Below are 23,167 nucleotides of genomic sequence, written 5' to 3'. Positions count from 1 at the left end.
ATGTGTAACACAAAGGCGATGAGATGGTGGGAGAGAGGATGTTGGTAATGGGACCATGGAGCACCTGGAATGGGGGTGGGGTGGAGACAGTGGGAAGGACGGTGGCAGTTGCGGCGGTAGCCGTCGTGGGGTCATGCTGGAGGGCCAGGGGGTTGATCAGGTGCTCAACCGCATGCATCTTCCCGTCCTCCAACAGCTTAGCTGTGGGGCCACTGGAGAATACGGGGTACTGACCCCCCAGAGTTGGGAGGGCCACTGCATGGACACACACAGACACAGGCCGTTTCAGTCAAATGGGTGAGCCGCAGGTCCACATGTTTCCACCAGGGGGGGCAGTAACAAAATGCAAAAACACCTGTCAGCTTGTGTGGGTTCATGAAATATGTGGGGAGCAGTAAAATGGCATAACATACTGATTACTATGCATTTAATTGACCTTAGAGTGAATAATTGTAATATTCTCATAACTGCTCAAAACAAGGATATGCTTTAAGAGCCAATCCCCAAAAACCAGAGAAATTGAAGTAAGCATAGAATAAAAAAAAAATTGTAGTGAACACTTTATGTCAGACATTTTAAACTGGTGAAACAAACTTTTCAAACATGCCTATATACATATGACCCGTGTTACACACTCACTATGTCTTTAGGGTTTAGATAGTTAAAACTGTTCTGTAATCCAAGGTTGTGTGTACTTTACGTAAAAACAAAAATCCTTCTTGGGTCACATGACTAAACATGCTCTCGTAATCACTACTTGAAACCACTTGTTCACGACATAACAGCACCATTGCAAGAGAGGGACAAACACAGAGGGGTTGCTGCTGGTTCCAGACTTGCTCAATGTAATCTTACTCATGAGGAGAAAGTGCCACCAGATTAGACTGTGAGTGGCACACAAAATTAGCCTTGAGTCAGGTTCATTGTTCAATCAAACAAAAGCCCATTGAGCTTCCAAAGCCTTATTATATATGATAAATATAAGACTCAGTAAAGGTCAAAGGACCGGCACTGAACAGAAGCACTATGTTAAAGTCAGATTCAGGGCAGAGTTCATTTGGAGGTCATTTAATTGATTCTGGTTAATGTATAGATTATGTTAATCAAAGAAGCTCCTGAATGTTTCATGATTGCAAGCTGGAAATAATCAGAAATCCCTCCTGTATACTGCTAGTTAAGGAAGCAGAGAGAGAGAGAAAGAGAGAAAGGGGGGAGGGGGGAGAGCGAGAGCAAGAGAGAGAGGGTAATTTTGGAAAAAAGAAAGTGAACCACCATGCCCCACGTAGACAATGGCTCACTGGGGTGTAGCAGGGAAAGAAGGGAAACCAGGTTCCGAGAGGTGGGATTTTATGATTGCTCTCACACTGACTTGCGCCAGGCTTGATGCCCACTGGGTTGACGGCTGCCAGCTCCAGGCTGGGCACCAGCTCATATGGCTTGTCCTGCAGCTTGGCCTTGCCCTCGTGGTACCTGCTGTAGATGCCACGGCCGGCCGAGTATCCCCCCAGATAAGACCCTCGAGGCCCCGTAGCCCTGCTCCCTGAGGCTGCACGGCCCCGCCCTCTTACAGTACCTGCTTGAGATAACATGGAGAAAAGCTCCTGTTCAGAGAGGGGCATGATGGGAAATGGCTAGCCCATACGGAAATAAAAGACACTACTGAATGCAAACGGGCACTTTCGTGCTGGGCACAGTTATAGACGGGGGAATTCCACTGTTGTGGGTTTACTTCGGGAAACTGCTGGCAGTGTTTTATCAGAACAGTGATGCTCTTTTAAAATGTGTTTGAATTTTTAAGTTTAGTTTGTAGGGTTTGACTGCACTGGTCAAGGGTTTTATAGGCTAACCAATTTAGCAACCTCCTGCATTCTTTCCATCTTTCCCACTTATCTACTCTCCATCTACTCCACCTAATTACTGAAGGTTCCAGACCGTAATTGGAGTTTCCAGTGCTGTGTTACAGTCTATGCATATACATGAGAAGGAATGCCCAAGGATATTTTGACAGGTTTTTCCTTGATTTCATCTCTTGTCTATATACTGTATCTCAGAGATATATGTAGTAGGTCTCCAGATATGTTTCATAAATATGAGAAACAGGTGTTAGAGAGGAACTTCAGAGGCGTCAATTAAATTTCTCATCATAAAATCACTTGACATCTTCATTGGAGTAGGATTATTTTAGATTTTTTTATATACAGGTAGTATATAAAATGAAAAGATTAGAATATTGGGACGGTGTGCTTTCAATCAAGACCAAAACATTTAGCCAACATTAAGAGGAATGAATTGTGTAAAACACTGATAGCTTATAGTGAAGACCATCAGATCAATCAGTTACATTTCATGGTCTTCTGTGCCGTGCAGACGACCAAAAATGTAATATGTAATATTAATTAAGACAACTAAAATATAAAATCTAACCTTTGATGAAGTATTCTCTGTTGGGCCCTATCAGTGCGTTGTAAGGGTACCCATAGTAAGTCAGGGTGTAGGGGTCACACTGGTAAATGTAGTTGGTCTGGGAGGTCTCTGGAGCAGGGGTGGCCCCCTTTGCTGCCTTCTGGTAGCGGGTGTACTGCTCCTTGTCGACAGGCTTGGCGAGAGTCACTTCGATGCAAGAGCCCTCCACTTCCGTGCCGTTGAGGTTGTCCATGGCCAGGACGGCGTCTCCGCGGTTCGCGAAGTGCACGAAGGCGTAATCGCGGATCTTTTTGACGCGCTCCACGCAGCCGGGGTTGAACTGGCCGAAGATCTGCCGCAACGTCTCCTCCGCCGTCTCGATCATCAGGTTGCGGACGTAGAGGATCTTCACAGTCTCCATCACGTCCTCGTCCACGTCGATCTCCGGCTCCGCCCAGTCCACGGCGATCTGGTGGCCCCACAGCTGGATGCGGCCCGGCATCAGCTTCCTCCTGGCCATGGCCGCCGCCCGGTGGCTCTCGTACTCCACGAAGGCGAAGCCCCGGTTCTTCATTTTGTCGGCGGCGCTGGCGTACACGATGACGTCCAGAACGCCCTCCGTCACCTTGGAGACCTCCTCCAGGATCTCCTCGCGCTTCTTGGTCTTGGGGATGCCCCCGATGAAGAGGCGGCAGTTGTCCACGGAGCAGCACACCCCCAGGAGTCTGCCCGGGCGGACCTCGTAGTTGTTGAGCTCCCGCACGGCCCGCTTGGCCTCGTGCTTCTGGGTGTACGTGACGAAGGCGTAGCCCCGGTTCTTCCCGTCGAAGTCCATCATCAGGCGCATCTCGTAGATACGGCCCACCGACTCAAAGATGGGCACCAGCTCGTCCTCGTAGACATCGCGCGGGATCTTCCCCACGAAGATCTCGCAGCCCCGTGGTGGGGCCGAGCCCTCCCAACTGGGCGGGGGACCGTACTTCCGCTGGCCGTTCTCCTGGACCATGCCGTAGCCCGTACGCTCCATCAGGGACACCAAGGCCGCCTCGTTGGGGGCCCCGGCTACCCCCTCGGGCACCATGGGGTGGGATTGATGAGGGTAGCAGGCAGGCTGGGAGCTGGGGTTGGGGGCGCTCATGGTGTTGGGTTTCGTGGCGGAGTCCTCTGCTGTCATTATGGCAAAACCATCCAATCTGTTATGGAGCCTGAGGGAACAGATACAAGGAAGAAGCTGTCAGATGTGGTTTTACCCAATATCTCACATGATTTGTTACACATACAGAACTGAGAATGACAAGAACAAGGCTTGTTTTCGAAATTGTGAACCATTAGAAACATTGGGGAGGTGTCATATTATTATTAACTACACTGGTCATAATTCACAACATATTACATTATAATATGATATACTGCATATTTACTGGATGTTTCGAACAATTGTTTTTTTTTTTTATTGCTTCATAATGTTGAAATCGTGACCCTTTGTCCCTTTTTGTTGTGGGTGAAAGGTGGTAATAAAACAGATCAACGTTTTACTTGATCATATGGTTTACTCGTACACAATTGGTGTGTGTGTGGGGGGGGAGGGGTGAGGTGGATGGGGTTCAAAGTTGATATGTCTGTGGGAACATGTGACTTTGACCATGTGACTTTATTTCAAGAGTCAGCAGGTTAATGCATACCCTAATGCTACCAATTTGCTCTGTAACCAGCAGGGGAACAAATGGAAAGTCTGAAATGTCCTCATTGATCTTCATAAGACTGCAGACATTATACAGCATGTTTACTTTAAGAGAAGTAAATATGCTGAAGCAGCACAAAAATGAGCTTCAGAAAAAGTAAGTAGAAACCACAAGCAAAAATAATTAACAACCAACCCAGTGAACATTTTTGTGCAAATTCATTGAGATTTCATCCAGACAAAACCTGCCTACATTTGGTAGAAAAGTTAATTTTCTACCTGACTAGGATGTAGCCAGACTATATCTGGGTAAAACCTGAGCTATACTGTTGTTGATTTAGTCAATTTCATTCAAAATGTCTCTCAACCTAGATCCTCTCGGCATCCAGATTCCAGATTTTGCTCACAGGATTATTATGTTTGCCTGTGAAATCAAAGGAAAATTTTATGACAAATCAAACGGTTTTTGGCTGCAAGGTCATCTGGACTTTGGTCAACTTTAGGCTGAGGTAAGGGTACAGAGTAACTAGGCAACTGTGCCATGCCAACATGGTGAGTGTGTGTGTGTTTGTGTGTGTGTGTGAGACCCGATATCCTCCTCCCTCTCTTTCCTCCCACACTGCTAAGCCCTGCTTGTGTCCAAGGCTACAAGCTTCTGCATAACTAGCAGTTCACTCAGCGGAACACCTCTGGGCCAATCAGGGCCGGAGCGAGAATACTCAGACAATGGTTGCAAGGTCAGAGCAACCGGGCATCTGAATTGGTGGGAAGCAGAGATGCTTTTTAAAAATATGTTTATAGCCTCTCAAAAATAGCAGAAACATATAAAATGTGATATGAAATGAAAAATTAAAAACAACAAAACAGGAACATAATGCATAATAATGATTTTTCAAGCCATCTAAACATTGTACTTAACACATACTGTACAAGATTCATAGAAGAGAAAGAGGGAAACATTTTTTGAGAGAGAAAGCCATGGAAAGAAAGAAATAAAAAGCATTTTGCAAGTGGATAATTATGACAGCAATGAGGAGGAAAGCTGAGAGAGCAGTTTTTAAACAATTAGACGACTAAAGAAGAGTCATATATATTTCGATTAATGTGTTTCCATAACAACAAGCAAACTGACAAAATCAGTAAGAGAAACACGTACTTCAACACACTAAGTGAATCACACACATGGACTCCCTATGATCATTCGAAAAAAGGATAAGGAGGAGAGTTCACTTGTGTGGAAAAAGACAAAAGCCCTCAAGTACTTTCAGGCCCTTTGACTTTGGGAGTGTCTAGCATTCCCAGCCTTAGAAGGTGAGAGAGTCCAAAGTTGAACTGGAACACTGTGTAGCCTATTTGTGTCACGCCACAACTTCAAGTTGTTTTCGAAGCGGAATCTAACAGATTCAGTGTTGCTTCCGAAGCTCGGATTGTTTACCCTGTGACATGAATAGCCACCAGAAAGCAAATATTTAGTCCTGTGAAAGAAATCTCACCCTAATTCTCCGTCCAGTTACGCACCAAACACCGGGGAAGAGCCTCAGTGTGATGCCAGATGCTCTACAAAATGGAGTTTGGGCATAGATTCTGAGCTGCAGTACTGGCACGGTGCTTTTTGCACATTGTTCCTGTATGAAAACTAATAGATCAAAAATATTTGTGGGATAATGCCAGGGACAAGAAAGCGTAACTCTAGTAGTGTTGGTCTCTGTGATCATGTACCACAGGAGACACAACCCCACAGATACTGAGAGTTGTATTCCAGGGCAGGGAGGAGAGGTCACAATCTCATTTTCTTACAGTGCAGTTACTTCCTTATCGGAGTGTGGGATCGTGTTGGATTTCCACATAAACCAATTGAATTCAAATTTATAGAGAATGTGCTTTTATTTGTTGTCTCTCTTTTTGACATTTTTTTTGCTTTTAACAATGTTCCACAGTGATTAATTTCTCGCTCCCGCTGTTGTCTGAACTGATTAAGATCTTTCTTATCCTTCATAAAAGTAACTGCAAAGTGTTTTGAAACACTGTGGAATACACTTTGACACCATGTGAAAAAAATACAGCCATACTGAACGCAATGTTCTGTTGTTTCTTTTTCCATAATGCATAATATGGCCACATCAGTGCATTGTACTCAGTTTCAGGAAATCACCTGAGAAGCCCACCCTGGATGGCGCTGAAAAACTGACAGTGGGTGAAACGTGTCATACAAAACAGCATTCAATTATCTCTGCCATTGAAATGCTTTTATGAAGGACTATCCAAGCTATGAAAGACACACTTGTAAAAATGTAAGCCGTCTTATTTAATAGTTTCACATGTACACTACTACAGACGCAGGCGGTTATGCAGTTCAGCTAGCCAATGTTGTTTCTCCAGCGCTGTACGCATTGGAAGAGTGTTTTCTGGAAGTGAAACTTCATTTTGGTAAAACAAGAGAACAGGAAGTGAAAATGGGGGATGGGCAGTGGTGTTGTGTGTGTCTGTGCGTGTGAGCATTTGTGGTTGAGTGGCCACAAAGCAAGTCACATGATGCCAAACTGCCATATGGCACAGTGCTGATCAATTATGTAGAGTTTCTTGGGGTTTCTAAAGTCTTATTTTCTTAAATAAAGTAGAGCTTGCGATCCTCTCTAACGTCGAAGATATAATAAAATTGGCCAGTAATAAAAATGGCAGGGAGGGCAGACAGATAAACGTTCTGGGTTATAGGCATGGTTATTCAGCCCCCTGCTCCTTCTTGTCCCTGTTTCGCAGGACGTTGACCTTTAAGATAATGTGTTTCTGGCCCTGAGGAAACCTGAGGCAGTGGCAAGTAGATGATTAACCACAGGTAACACAAATCTCTGCTCCGAGAAACACACCAGAGGGAGAAAAAGTAGAGAGAGAAATAGAGAAAAAGGGAGGGGAGAGGAGAGAGAGAGGAGAAGGGGGGGGGGGGGGGGGTCATACAGGATTATAAATTCCCTGACTTTTTAACTCCCACATCCAGACAGTATAACCGGAGGCACAAAATGGCCGCTCTCTTTTCCAACAAGCCATACAGACATCAGAATTAACGTGGCCCAAGACATATTATTTTAATGTTGATTAGGTTATAATGCACAAAAATCACATCTAGCATCTCACAGACAAAACAATGCTGTCAAAATGGCTTTAAGAGAAAAGTGCAGGAGTGTGTCTCATATATTCCTTACTCCAGACCACCAAGTGCTCTTTGGACATACAGGAGTAGCTACAGGGCATATGAAAGCTTTATTTCTGTCACAGAGAAAAGGACCTTCAGTCTATGCCTACCCAACAGTAACAGAAAAAGTTAAAATATACCTGTAATGAAAAACTTTATTGAGTGCTTCCATAATCTGTTTTCACAAGTATGTGCAATCATTGCCCACAGAATAGACACTGATTTACTCAAAAGAACAGCTGATGTCATTTTGATTATCGCCTTTGGAATATTCCAAATTTTAAAATAACTCCATCTATGAGGGAGAAATTAGTTATAAATGATGTACTCTGTGTTGCAGTCTCTTATTCAAACTGACAAGACTCTTAAGTTAGACTTGGCATTTCCAATGCCCAAACAGGAAAATTCTGTATATAGAATATCGCTACTAATATAGTGCTGATAGAATTCTTAATGCTTTCACATGTACATGTACGGATGCAAACCAGTTTTAATTAACTGAGGGCAACAGGTATTCAGACAAACCCAAACAGAATTTAAAGTACTCTCAGTTTATTTTACACTGAACATTTTGCTGTGTAGTGTACATATGTTGTCAGTTAAACAAATCAACATCTTAACAAATGATCATTCTCTTGTGTAGCCTATATCCAAAGAGGAAGTTCGCTAAAGGACAAATTGGAGTGTCATACAAGTCCCCTTCATATTTCTTTCCATGCCTTGAAAAAAGAAAGTTCTGCACAAACTATTATACCACTACAGCATGTAATGCTTGATATCTAAGCCCTTTATACTGTACATTGGAACTTTTCCAAACATGATTTGAAAACGTTAATGACTCTTGGTAGTGTAAAAACAGACCAAAACAATGTTCACTTTAGAACTGTCATGGCTATCAACAGCGTGACATTGAAAAGCCCCTGACAGGCTTCTAATCACTCCATTGCCCTAATCTTGCTGCGTTCCTGCCCCAGGGATATTATACTACAAGGGCACAGTGGAATGAATCTTGTCAGTTTTAATTTCCTAAAGTCTGTTTCTTGCCATGAGAATGTAACCTGTGTCTGCTCATGTCATCAAATTGGCCAAAAGATAAATGTTTTTTTGCTTTTTGTTTTTTAAAATTTAGTTAATTTATTTGTATATTTGCCATGTATTATGCTCATGTTTTCACCTCAAAGCTGGGGGTACATGGTAGTGAACAAAAAACGTTTCGGGTCAAACAAATATCAGTAGCAGGCTTACACGATTCCACGAGGTAAAGCAAGCTCTAGTTTGCTGTGACCCGTCATCATAATTTGTTTCCAGGAATGACATATCCAAACTGCACATGCACACTGCATGTGTATGTCATATAGGTAATAACACCTGTAACAGCACTCCTAAATCCCCTTGTCCACAACAACCGCAATTCTAACCACAGACAAACTCAGAGACCATTGAAATGGACCAATGGACCACTTTAAGCACACATATAAAATGTTCTGTAAAACATATGTCTTCAAAACACAACCAATTTATCATACATATCCCTATGTTTAACTTGTACTTTTTTTGATGTATGCCTATTAACAAATAAAATCCCAATAAACTAGAAAATTCACACCTAATTTCACAGCAAATCCACATACACAGACATACAAACCTGTATTCACACGCACATACACAGAGAACACTGATATGGTGACAGGGTTAATTTCAGCAGTTTATGACATTAACCACCAGACAAACAACTTTAGAGGTGCTATATACAACAGCAAAAGTAAAAGACAGAAACAAAGGTAGCTGGTACAAACAAGAGCCGCACTACGGTACCTCGTCTGTCTTCCTGGCAGGTCAGGACCATGAGCAAGCAGCCCTAGACAGTGCTGGATAAAAAAATATGTATCCAAATTTGGTGGGCACAACCGGAGCAGGCGGAACTGTAACAGGTAAGTACACCTGACCAACTGCTGTTACGTTTACTATGAGAAGGATGGGAGATTTTCCCCATGGCAGGGGAGGGCAGTGGAGGTGGGTGGAGTAGATACACAGACAAAGGTAAAGGATAGAGAAGTGGGGGATGGGGGGGGTGACTGAGTACCTGCTGCATTAACCAATGGGTGCACTGATTTCTAGAGCTTTGCAGAGTGTACAGAATGGATTTTCACAGGCCATAATTGACATAGAGGGGAGAGAAGCCTGACATTTCAGAGAGCGAAAGTAGAGCGCTTTTCTGTGCTAGCCTTCTGTGTTTGTTTCTCTTACTTCCTTTAACTTTCACTGTTTTCCTCTCATTTGTGAACGCTCTGTTGATTACCAATGTAATTACATTCCTGTCCAGATACTCCTGAGACCCCCAGGGGTGTGTGGATTTAAGTGTGTGTGTGAGTGTGTGAGTGTGTGTCTGCTTTTGTGTATGGGTGTGTGTGTGTGTGTGTGTGTGTGCGCGTGTGTTATGCGTTAAATGCGATCTATCAGTCAAATGGGGCTGTCAGTCCTGCATCTTATCTGACCCACTGGCCGCGGCGAATGCCCTGGAACGGCCAGTACTTTACCACCCCGAGGAAACAGTCACGTCACGCCGCTGGACTCCAGAGCGCCAGGCTGTGGAAAACCCGCCGGAGAGCACCGCAGCCTGACGGTTGGACGAGAACGGTGTGTACATAACAACAGCAAACGCTCTTTCCCAACAGTGCTTAAGCTAAGCAAACAGCACACCTTGCAGAGCAACTGAGGGCAAGGAGAGAGTTACGCTGGGGTAAGGAGGGGGGTGGAACACCGGCTGCAAAAACTGCCTTTCTGTGGAAGGGGGAAAGGATGGAGAACTGGGGAGGGTTTGGAAAGAGACAAAAACGACAAGGCAAGAAAAAGAGCAAGTTTTGTTTAGACTGCTGTTGGAGACGAGCCGTTGAATAAACTTGTGCTCAAGAGTCCGTGTGAGATTGTGTTTGTAAAGTGTTTATTTTTTGTTCGTTTTTTTTCGTTGGTCATGAAAAAGTGTCGCCTTTGTCTCAAGCAAGTACATTCTGTTCCATTTGTAATCATCTCCTCTTGCATGCTGTACTTAAAATGAAACAGGGAATTTCACAAATGTGTTACAAATCTCAGAAAAACGTTACATGCCAATTGAATCTAGTTCTTATATTAATATCCGCAAAAACAAAACAAGCCTTCTTTAAAAATCCACACATGTAACAGCCTGGATACACATTATAACATGTATGTTCCCTACCCTGTTACTGTAGATGTCTATTTCTTGAGTATCCAAGAAATATAAATGGGTAGACATAACCTGACAAGGCCAGGGGCCTGTTCCCTGAAGCAAAATTAGAGTTAGCAGGGTCCGGGTTTTACTGAGTGCTGTTATCCGGCTAATCCTGCTTTGTGGAACAGGCCCCAGGTTCTCCTCTACGGCTTCACCATGTTTGTATGGCAGGGTAATCACTCAGTTAATATGTCTGCTTTATCTTGGCAATGTACTTTCGACAAACGTATGATAGTTGCTGATTGCAGAAATGGCATTAGCCGGAAGAACAGGCTATTCCAAGATGATTGACAGGTCATCTGAGAAGGTGTCTGGTAAGGGCAGGAGAGCACCAATGAAAGAACAGCCTTTCTGACAGAAAACACTTGGGATATCCAGCATGACTTGTTTCTCTCTCCACTGTTTCTCACATTCCTGTCTCCCCCTAGAGGCTATTACTGTTATCGCATCCCAAACACCTCAACAACAGCCCCTCCAGATGAAACGTCACATCTGATGTACACTATGATGACCAGCAGCTTTGGTACTATTATTTTATACTATTATTCTGAATTTATTATACACTCACTCACTATTATACACTTTATTAGGTAGAGCTGTACCCCAGCTTGTTAGTGCAAATATTTAATCAGCCAATCATGTGGCAGCAACTAAATGCATAAAAGCATGAGATGGTCAGAAGTTCAGATGTTTTTCAGACCAAATGTCAGTGATCTAAATGTGATCTAAGTGACTTTGACCATGGAAGGATTGTTGGTGCCAGAAACTGCTGATCTCCTGGGATTTTCATGCACAACAGTCTCTAGAGTTTGTAGAGAATGGTGCGAAAAACAAAAAACATCCAGTGAGCAGCAGTTCTGCGGGCAAAAGCCTAATTAATGAGAGAGGTCAGTGGAGAAGGGCCAGACTAGACAAAGCTGACAGTAAGGTGACAGTAATGCAAATAACCACACATTACAACAGTGGTAGGCAGAAGAGCATCTCTGAACACACAACATGTCAAATCTCCTAAGTGGATATGCTACAGCAGCTGAAGGCCAATACATCTAAAGTCTACTAAATACCTAATAAAGTGCTTAATAAATGTATATTATCATCATGAATGTATTATAAAGCAATTGACAGGCTCCAGGTTTCCATTTAAATTATTATTATTTCATTTTTTTCAAAACAATAACTGGTAGGAAATCTGTCTTTGGGCACATTCTATAAGGTAGTACTCATAGACACGAAATTGCCTCTATATGCAAATTTACTTTTTCACGAGTTCAGTCTGGGATCTGTAACATAGACATCTCCAGTTTGAGCCTCGGCTACATCATTATTACATAACATTTTACATTAATGGCATTTGGCAGACGCTCTTATCCAGAGTGACGTACAACAAAGTGCATAGCCATAACCAGGGATAAGTGCGCTGAAAGACCCTAGAGGGAAGTACAATTTCAACTGCTACCAGTACAACAAAGATAAGGACCAGGGCCAATTAGATTTTTTTTTAACAAACAAACAAACAAACAAACAAACAAACAAAATGCAAAAGTATGACCAAACCCCTTAACTAGCCAAACACTGCTTACCTAGCCAAACTAAAAATACTGATACACAAAAAAGTAAATCACAGAAAGACAACAATTAAGGTTCACAGGGAGGTAGGGAGGGATGGGGATTATTTGACCACAACCACACTGGCAGGCCACAGTTGACTTCAACTTGTAAGGGGTGGAGTGAGCTTAGGTTGGACATGGTCACTGAGGTTACTGCTGTACTTTTGTCAGTTGCTGTCAGCAAGAGGTAGGCCTCTCACCCTATCAGCACTAACTCTGTTGTGCTGCACTGTGGGGTTTGGGTGGCAGATAAAATGTTTATAGAATAAGGAGGCATAATGTGCCCATATTTATAAGTATTTGCTTGTGGTCAAATTAAACCACAAAACCACATGATAATGTTCAGGCTATGTATGTATATGTATATGCCACTTATATTTTCTATTTAATTTGAAATAATTTTAAATAGTCAAAAATGCTGCCTTCATGAATTTATTATTCCTCGAAACAGACACCATGAGCCCACTTTCTAATTGGATTGAGTGCAATGCCAAAATGAAGGATGCAAGTTAAACGGTGTCACCTCTGCCAGACTTTTCCGGCCAGACTAATTACTCCCCCATTTCATTCTCTCCCCCACCATGTTACAGTTCATCAGAGGTCAAAGGTTAACTTTGATGAGGACGGTCGGAGAAACACCTTGCTGGATTGAAGAGTTCAAGCGCTTCCACCGATCGAGCCACAGTCTCGGCCACTTAAATATTTATAATGGGAAGAGGAGACGATAGCTTTACAGTTCATCTGTTTAAACTGTGGTACCTGGCTTTTCTGACTGCAGTGTTGATTTCAGTAAGAAAGCTGAGAGCGTGAAAAAGACATGGCGAGTGCATTCTGTCTGCCCGTGCTTACTCAACAGCCTGTCTAGTAAAGGAACACAGCAATAGGCAGAGAGCTGATCTACGATGTTTCCATAAATCATAAACGTGTGGGACAGTGACAGTAGCCTCATAATTAAACCAAATTATGAGCATATTTTAGAATACACCTGCACACACACACACGAACATACACACACATAACGCATTATGAGCGTATGAATGATGAAATGATACTGTATATGCTGTAATATACATGGATTTAAAAGCATGAATACGCATGTGGCAACAAAAACAAAGTGAATCAGCACTTTCTTCAGTGACTTTCTTCATGCATCTGTCATCTGTACCAAGAACAAAAAACTACAGCAGCACTGATTGGCATGTTGACAAAACTTTTTTCAGATGCATTTTACCATTTTACCTTTGAAATACATGGACCATATTAAAAATGGTAGTTTAGCTACAAAAGGTTCCTACCCTTGAAAACTGTTTTGCTGCCACTGCTATTGTTTTGGACGCACTGACCAACTTATCCAAATAAAGGTTTTGTTTATCCATAGTGCCATGGAGTTTCATTTTATTTCTGTTGTCACCTCTAATGCAATACATATTATATATTCAGAAAAATTAATTCAACTACATAAATCCCAGTCACAACAAATATTTTCCATTTACACACAGGATATAAACATGTCAGACAGTCATAATATCCATTCAGGTCCTACTAACCAACTAATGTACAAAAACTTTGATAAGTCCCACATTGCTTGTGTGAATGCATTTCTGAACGATTTCCAGTCAAATTCGTTCAGCTGACGTTTGATGTAATAGGCCCACTGAATGGTCGGTTTAATAATTTGGGAACTCTGAAAAAGTCACAGCAAAGCAGTTTGGTGAAGCTGAGGCTGCAGTCTGCTATGTCCATGAGCTATGCGACCTTTGGGTGACCTTCTCAGGATTCACATTTATCTCAAGTCCAGAAAATGTAATACTGTCAGAGCCACGTTCAGGACGGAGGTGAAAACGTTCTCTAAAAGAAACATTTGTCCACAGATAAGCCCAGCTAGAATGCAAATCTGTCACCACAAGAAGTACATGCCATTAATCCCACAGTGCGTGAGACTTCCTTGACGGTATGATGTTGATTGTTCAAAGTTCATGTTATGGCTTTTGCTACTTTTCCTTTGGTGATGACAGGTGCTGGTCTTGTTATTGCTCTACTGACCACACCAGCAGTGAAGATATGTACATTCACATCCTGATGCTGATACACATATCAACAAGCTTTTTGCAAGCACATTGGTGTAGAGGCAAAGTGTCAAATTGATTGTTACAGTACACTAATTCCTGGTTAAACAGTATTCATAATGAGTCTGTACTCTGGGTCCTCCTAAGAAATACACTTGACATTCCTGTGTCCACCAGCACCACAAATAAAGGATTACATTTGAGATATATTGCACTTAAAATAATAATAATAATAATAATAAGAAGAAGAAGAAGAAGAAGAAGAAGAAGAAAATGAGAATGGATGTATTACTTTTCCTTAACTACGTAATGTTAATAGAGGATAGAGTGCATGTTTCTGTACCTGTTCATGTTTCTGTGCCTTAATGTCCTTCAAAAGTCTCTGAGTTAATGTTTTACCAGATATGAGCCCAGTTACACATCCTCCCCTACTGCAAACATCCAAAAGGCTACAATTCTAAAAGGCTACAATTCTTAAATCTCAACAAAAAGATCTGCAAATTCCACACACACACACACACACACACACACACAAACAAACACACACACACCTTCGTCACAGTGTTAACAGCTTACTATCCAACACATTTTCATTTCTATTTTAAATTCAAATGAAATTCTAAAGCTCATTGACGCTCATTTCTTTTCTTGAAATTCTACCTAAAAATGTAAGCAAAAGACACACAACTTTTCCCGGTTCATCCTTCCTGGCATATATTTTTCGACAAGGTCAAGAAATGGGCCGCACGATTACATTCCTGGAATTCCAAGGTCACCGCATCGAGAGAACAAAAACTGGACCGGAAAACCAGGAACAGCAGTGCTCTAGTTCTCACCTTTATCCCAGACCCAGGCAACATGACATCTAAAAACAAGGAAACCGTTCAGCAAAGATGCACTCCTTTCAAGGTTTCTGTGAGACACAGCTGAACACTTCACTCACTGTCACTTTGGTACCTAAATTAGGTTGTCCTCTTTCTACGCGTTACTAAATAAATACACCACAGTGTTGTGGCCAGTTCCCACCATTAGAAGTGAACCTTTCGTTTCGGCTCCGTTTCGGTAACACGGTCAATGTCGGCTATAGCAAATCCATTGTGAATTGCCTACCTGCCTCCTTCTTTGGTCTCAGGGACGGTCGGACTGGAGCAGGGACGCACAGACATACAGAGAGGCACTAATACGGTTTCCTGTCCAACTTTAATAAAGCACTGTCTGCCTCAGTGGCTCAGCCTGTATCGTCAAGCCTCGCAGGTTGATAGGGTGCTAAAGGTGCTAGGTTGTTTACACATTTCTGAAGAAGGTAGGGCGGGCTCCTTGATCTCCCTCCAACCAACCCGCCCTCAACCCCCCCTTCCCCCCCAAGGCCTCCTTCCTTTGCCCTCTTCCTCTATCTCTCTGATTGGAAAGAAAAGAGCAAAGGTCTAAGGAGTTGGATGATATATTCTGTGAAGGTGGATGTGGGGCCAGACAGAAGTTGTTCATTGACAATGGTAAGTGAAGGTAATTTGGAGAAGTACAGTCTGTGTGTGTGTATTTAGGTAAGTCTGTGTGTCAGAGATTGTGTGTGTGTGTGTGTGTGTGTGTGTGTGTGTATGAGTGCGGACTAGAACCTATCCTTATGTGCATGTCTGTATGTTTATATGAGGGTGTGAAAGGATCTATTTGCAACTGCATATGTGAACTCATTCGTATTTGTGTAGCATTCAATGTACATTCAATTCAAATTTAACTGTATAGTGATTTTTACAGCACTACTGTCACATAAACGATTTTCTTACAGCTAGACAGATTAAGCAGAACCCTTATGAACCAAAAACCAAGTGAAAAAACATTAAAACATTGTCTTCCCAACTCATTGGTGTAAAGTATGTAGTTTATGTATCAATAGTTAAGTATGTGTCTACCTGCTGACAGATTCATTTGTATGGTACATTCATTTGTACCATAAAAATGCAAAAGCAACTGTAGCAGATTTGGATAATATAGTATATAATATAATATATAATATAATATATGGTCTGATACTTCCTGGTGTCATGGCAGTTTAATGGAACTCTATGGGACCTAACTGAATTTCATAAGAGAAATCATGCAAGCACTTTTGTGTCCCCTAGTTGAGGAAATAAATGGTGGGAACAGTTTTGGAATGTGACCTGGTATGTACACACTTACACTGGCTGTGAATGCATGTATATACACAGTTCCAGGGAGAAAACACTGTTAGAAAAGCTGTATGCACACACTGCAACAAACTGCGAACTTGATTCATACTTGATACTCGGGTACAGCCACTCTGTTTCACATCTGCTTATGAGCTATTCCTCAAGCCAAATATGGAAGGGCTTCAGAGGATGTGGTACAATGAGAGCCATCATTATACTTCCTCTTGCTCTGCTACTTTTGTCCATGTAAGCATCTTACCACCACTATATTCCATCCCTCAAGAAAAAAGATACACAGTAAGTATTCAAATTATTGTATTCTCAATACAACACAGTACCTTAAAATGTGAGATGAAATGAACCAACCATGCCCCACAAAATGGCTTCTCGGTAACTGCCACCCTTCAACAATAGATTCACCCCCTCAATGGATTCATTGTAATTTCACACCTCAACATGACAAGGTAATATCAAAGAGAACTTGCTTATGCCCAACATTTCACAGTGACAATTTACACGTCAACAAGCTCTGTCCTTACAAAGACAGATAAAAAAACAATGCACTTAGTGTTCCTATATGACCCTATGACCTCACACATTCATAAATCAACTGTATGCTGAGTAACATGCTGTCTCATTATATTGTATCAAACAGAACTTTCCATATTTTGTGTTTCGTATGGCAAGACTCCAACAGACTCACTCAAGTGATTCTCAGGAAGCAGATGAGAAAAGAAAGATTTCTCAACACTGACACACACTGACACACACCTCAGCAAAAATTTCCACAGTCAGCATTGACATTCATATGCAATTGTCTAGGAAGGGAGAGAGGCTGAAATAAAAAGTGCACAGCCATCACAGTGATATTTGGAAACTCATTGGACCTCATTTAGCAATATTTTCAGAAATCCTTGTGTAAATGTTTGTGCGATCGGAACCGAACAAACAAATTCTGTGTGATTTATCAAACACGCGTAGACACAGCTTTTTTTCATATCCATGTGTGTATGTGTGCACGGGACTTATGATTTTGCATAGCATGACACCCCAAAAATGCCTTATAAGGACCACGGAATTGAATTTCAGGCAATTTAAAGAGAAAAGAAGAAAGAACTATACTTTAATATGCTGTGTAGCCTACACATTATCAGATTTTTTTTATCATTATATGACTGTGTGTGCTACAGCTACTTTGTAACATATTGTCTTTCTGAACATTAAAATGGACAGTATATATTCAAACGTATTTAGGAATAAACATATGCTAAAAATATGCTATTTGGAGTGTGTCGCCATTGCTGTTGGAGCTTATGATAAGCAGCCGAATTAAAGGTGCCAAACTAATATCTACGCATACAATGGGCTCCAGAATTATTGACGCCCTTGATAAATATGTACAAAAATATTCTGTAAACTGAAAAATTGCTCTTACAATGCTAAGTGGTATGTTTAACTGTTTATGTATTTTGTGTGTACCTATTCCCCCTCTTGTGATGGTCAATTTCCATCTGTGTCTGAACAGTTCTTTTGCTTTTCCCATGCTGGTGGTTGACAAATGGATTTTGCATTCCATTTTCTATACTCTAGTGAAACAGGAAGTGATGGAACAACACACTATCGTCCCTTTAGACTGAGATTAACTAAATTAAAATAAAATTGTATTGCCAATTTCACTTGATTTTATCTACAATAATTGTTAGTGGTGCCAATAAAAACTGGGGTTTTCAACAAAAATAAGGTGACTAAATAGCATTGATGTATTGAAGTAGCACTAAATGTATGTAATGTAAAATAAAAGTATATAGAATGCTTGAGCATTATCCATATTGTTCATTATATGCAGCCTTTTTTTTAATTTATTTTATAATTCTGGAGCCCATGGTAGTTTGATGCTTATTAGCCTACTTTTGTTTATATAGGCTACATAAACTATATATGCCCGACATAGGACTGGATGTCTAAGCTAGAGGAGCAAGCTGTAAGTTTCAGTTGTGTGAGTCCTATTTGAAGTTGAAAGAAATATTTTCATTGAAAGAAGAGGTCTACAGTATCTAGGGTTTGAGTTTGGGTCCGTGTTGGAGATGCTATTAAATCTTGAGTTATGTGTATCCTTAGTGAGTGTGTATGTGTGTGCATCTGTATGTGCAGATAAGCTGTAATTCCTCTTGAGTTCAGAACGGGCAGATAGCTGGTTAACAGATAACCTGGTAAGCAGCTCAATTGACATGATTGAGTCTGACATCACTCATTAGCTGGTTTTGAAAACAGCTCACCGCACTTCTTCCTGTTACTTACTGAACCAAGAGGGAGTGAGAGAGATGTTTTCCGTCTCCAAGGCTCAAAGTCCACCAATGGAAATACACAGACTAAGCTCCAGTTGGGGAAAAAAAAAACCTTAGAAGCGTTAACAGCAATAAATGTGCTTTAAATCCTTTCATATTGTTTTATTACCTCTGGAACATGTGAGAAATGCATGCCCCCGGTGACACATGCGGAGATAGAGTAGACCATAAACATTGCATAGATACTTCCTTTCTTTGTAGCTAGCTATAGTAAAATAACCATGGACAACGAGTGCTTCAAATCATGCAATGCAAGAAAAAAACATTGTTCTCTTCTGAACTACCTTTCAAAAGACATTGTTTTAAGTATTGCCCCTTTTTCTTAGCACAAGCTAGAAAATCCCATAAACATACTAAATACCTTGAACGCTTCTGGAGGGTTGTCTTCTAAGCGTTAATATTCTACTCTAAGTATTAATAAAAACAAAGGTACAGATGCTTTTTTTTGGTTTTTGATTGGATAGTGACCCTACCGTAAAAAAATCCAGCTATGCCAGCTTGACCAGCTTGAAAATTTAGTTGGTCAAGCTGGTCATGAACTAGTTGAGCTGGGTATGAGCTTGTCAACTAGCATGGCCAAGCTGGTCATAAAGCTGGCCTAGCTGGGTATGAGCTGGTCAACCAGCTAGTGCTGGTAGCTTGTCTGGTTAACCAGCTACCAGCTGTATGTAAACATAGCTTGAGTTGGTCAAACCATGTCAACCTGGGAGCTGGTCTGGACTGGTCAACCAACTAAACCATGTCAAGCTGGGAGCAGGTCTGAACTGGTCAACCAGCGACCAACTATCTCAAAACCTAGCTTGAGCTGTTTTTTTTCAGCAGGGTATGTGAAGATGGGAGAAAGGATGGCTGGTGCACACCACATAGTAGTTTTGTGTGGTGACAGGGGGACAAGAATTAGTTTCTGCTTTCACTCCCTATTATGTTACTTCTGGTTTTGTATCTCTCACACACTTTGACAGGACACCATTGATTTCAGTTTCTCATTGGACAAGTGAACTCATTGGACAAGTGAACCATGCAAGGAAAAACACCCACTCCAGAACCGCCAGAACCCTCCTCCATTGGAACAAAGTACTTAGGCCTTTATTTGTAGTTTCCTTTAGGTGTGTGCCATACATATTACCATACTTGTGTCTCTGTCAAGAGTATGGTGATGGCAGATTGTGTGTATCAGTTATTCACTGATTCGTTTGCTCTTTGCAAATGTGCATTGGAATGAGATTTTTGTGCACTGCAGCCATTGGGCTATTCTTGATGTGCCTGAATATGTTCTAATTTGAAATTTGTAATCAATTGATTTAGAGTTCCTTGAATTTTTTGCACTAAATCACAGACATTACAGTCCAGCAGCATTGTGAGGTACAGTATGTGCAAGAGTATCTGCTTCTGACCATGGTTGTTCTTTGCACATGAGTTATTACCCTCAGGATAGCAGCAAGTATCACTTAAGAGACTCCTGTTCATGACACAGAATGTTGAGCTGTGTCAGTCAGTGAAAATCCTGCCAACAGACACACCTCATTCAAATTCACTGGAGTATCAACTTTGAGGCGTGCTTGTAATAAGTATAGACAACAAGACTGCATAGCAACTGTCAAACTTGCAACATTATTTAATTATATGGCGGAAACCATATCACATGGCTTCCATCATTCATACCTACAATTTATGGAGCTGAATCTGGACTGAGAAAATTCATGTTCAATACCTTGTTCAAAGGTACGGTGGGTGTGCCCGGACCAAGATTCAAACCTGCAATCTGACAGTTACGATACACTACCCTGACCAAAACATACTGACCAGGATACAAATGGGTTTGAAAATTGAATAACAGATTAATAACACCATTCACACATTGTCTAAAGTGTTGAATTGTAGGGATTATTCAGCCACACGGTTTGGTTATAGGAATTAATTCAAGTTATCCTGCTAAAGTTCTTCTTGGAAATTGAATCTTCGCCTTTCACTCAATTGTCAGCATGGAGATAGTCTGTCAATGATTAACTGGTTGTTTTGGCCATTCTTCTATGTATAAAGGCTTTGATAATCCACTGATTACACTGTAGTAACATTAATCGGCATATAGTACTCATAACACCAACTGACCTGTCGACAGCTTGATTCTTCTCTAAGCTAACAGATGACGTAAGAGACATCCGATCCTCCCAGGTACCCGAGGAGGTCTGGAGTCCCCAGCACCATCCTATTGCGCCACCCTGCCCCCACCAGATATGCACAAACACACCCACCCTCAAAGCCTGGTGTTTGTTGATATTCTTTTCTCAATTCATTTGTTTGTTTTGTAGGTAAATACAGGTACACCCAGCTGAATTGCTTAATTTTAAAAGACCAACCAGTGAGGTCGGTGAATAGTTTGGATTTCTTCCCCCTCCCTACATTGCATAAGTGTTACCTATTGAAATGTACAGCTGAACTGAGCTGCTCAGAACTCACATAGCAATTGTGCCGCAAGCTTTGTAGCTATTATCTATCTGAGCAGTATACATCAGAACTGTAGCATGCATTTACCTTAGCAACTCTTGTCTATAGACACACTCACTGTCATCAAAACATGTATTTTGTCATATAAACACACAAGGACTGTGGTACTGTAACTAAAGGCTTGAACTGAGTACAACACAAACTGTATTACTATATTACTGTATTACTAAGTTTAGGGAGCATTTATCTGTCACCTTGGTGCAAGCTCTTGAAGGCCCATTATACAGTATATCCAGGAAATGCAAGGATGATGTATAACAAACCAAATCGTTATTCACGCTTCTCAATGGGCTCCTTACGGAGATGACCTATTATAGTGGTTCTACTGATGGTCTTGGTTACTCCCTGTGTATGTTATGTCTCATCCCGTCCAGACTTTTGATTTGTTCAAGTCATTGAAAACAGATTATTAAGTTCTACCATATTTCTGCTGGAACATATTTTCGTTTTATTTAAAGCTAGCTATTTATACTTCAATAATTATAAGCCGTCAGAAGCTTGTAGATCTTAAAGGGCATATTTCCAGGGGCTGTATAAATATGTTGGTTGTTTTCTTGCCTTATGAAGATAAAGTTCAAGGAACAAAAACAGAACAAAAACTGATAGGGGTTTAATGTCCTTCAGCAATAGACAAGATTATAGTAGTCATGTTTTAAAATTGGGAAACTAATAATGTTCAGTTGACTTATAAACACAGATAGATCAGCCTTGGTTTAAGCAGCCTCCAGCATAAGAAGACAAGCTCACTGAGACCCATGAGAAAAACAGAGAAGAGGGCTTGAAGTTCTGCTGGTCATATTTAGCACCTGCTTTTTAGAATGGGACAAGCCAACAAATATCAGTGACAGCAATGATGAAAAGTTGATGTTTTTATTGTCGTTCATGTAAAAAGTATATATTGGTGTGGGGTGTTTCATTTTTTCTCCCGACTAGTTAAATCAACCTTTCCCCTAGGATTCCACAGACAGGCAGTGTTTTGCTGTATCTTGCTCTGGCTCCTCCATACAATCTGTTTGAAGATTGTTTAAAGCTGTGATGTATTTTTCACTTCAGCGTGACCGATTGCACCAACCGACCTTCACTGTAGCTTCTGTGTTTTTGCGTGGACGTAAGCCAGTGTCATGGTGTTGATGATTCTCATGGCGAGGTAACAAATTATTCTATGCGTACAAATTACATGATTGTTGCTATAAACACTGGATTTTTCTATGGTGGATAAAGATGAACTGTAAACTAGGGATGCATGGTATTGACACCTTGGGCAGACAACAGGTATCTCCCTGGCCAAGTTGGATACTGCTGCCGATATCAATGTGCTAATTGGTATGACCTCAATAGTATCACGCATTCCTGCTGTAAACCTCTCAGAAGAAGATAATACACTGAGGGGTATTGACTGATAGCGGGATTTCAAAAGTCAACAGAAATAGTACGTAACCTCTCTAGGCTTTTCTCAAAAAAAAGAAGGTTGAATCTTATTGGCCAAGGAAACACAAAGCTCTTTTGTGAGCAATTCCAACCTACCAGCACCACTGCCTTACAAATATCATCTCTTGTTGTGGCTACACAGATCATCCCATACAGTAGCTCCAACTGACAGTTGTAAACCATCACGCAATAAACCTGCCATGACACAAAGCTGGTAGGAGGGGGTAAAGTCCATTTAGGGCCTGATCACTACCTTCAATTATGGACTATTTATTTTCATTGGTCAAACCAGAGCTGATATGTGGGCATTGGTCATTGCTATAGTTCATACAACATTTACCATGTACAGGGACTCTTGAGGGCCAAGTCCATAGGTCTTACATTCCCAACAGCAATCCTCGGCCAATCAAATCTGATGGAGAAACTGGAAAGCCAGGTTTCTGACATGTGACCTTAAATGTACTGTCGGTAGAAAAATAAATAAAGTGTAGTGTCTAGTATTGTATTGTATTATACTATATTAAATGACTGCT

The 23,167-nt window shown here is 41.4% G+C and overlaps 1 protein-coding gene across 5 annotated transcripts in view; it reads right to left on the bottom strand.

Moving 5' to 3' along the window:
• LOC133135672 (RNA-binding protein 47-like) overlaps positions 1–23,167 on the bottom strand; it is a 35,700-nt gene that overhangs the window by 4,797 nt on the left and 7,736 nt on the right. The window contains exons 2-4 of one of the 5 annotated variants that reach the window (XM_061252858.1): positions 2,425–3,608; positions 1,364–1,576; positions 65–255 (exon numbers count right to left, since the gene is read on the bottom strand). In XM_061252858.1, coding sequence (XP_061108842.1) covers positions 65–255; positions 1,364–1,576; positions 2,425–3,577 — 1,557 coding nt within the window. In that variant the 5' untranslated portion in view covers positions 3,578–3,608. The remainder of the gene's footprint in view (positions 1–64; positions 256–1,363; positions 1,577–2,424; positions 3,609–23,167) is intronic. The other 4 variants (XM_061252860.1, XM_061252859.1, XM_061252861.1 and 1 more) reach the window with 4 other exon arrangements.

The sequence above is a fragment of the Conger conger genome, chromosome 8, assembly GCF_963514075.1.
Source record: "Conger conger chromosome 8, fConCon1.1, whole genome shotgun sequence".
NCBI lineage: Eukaryota > Metazoa > Chordata > Actinopteri > Anguilliformes > Congridae > Conger > Conger conger.
The sequence above is the reverse complement of the archived record's forward strand: the minus strand, read 5'-3'. Positions and strand labels throughout refer to the sequence as shown.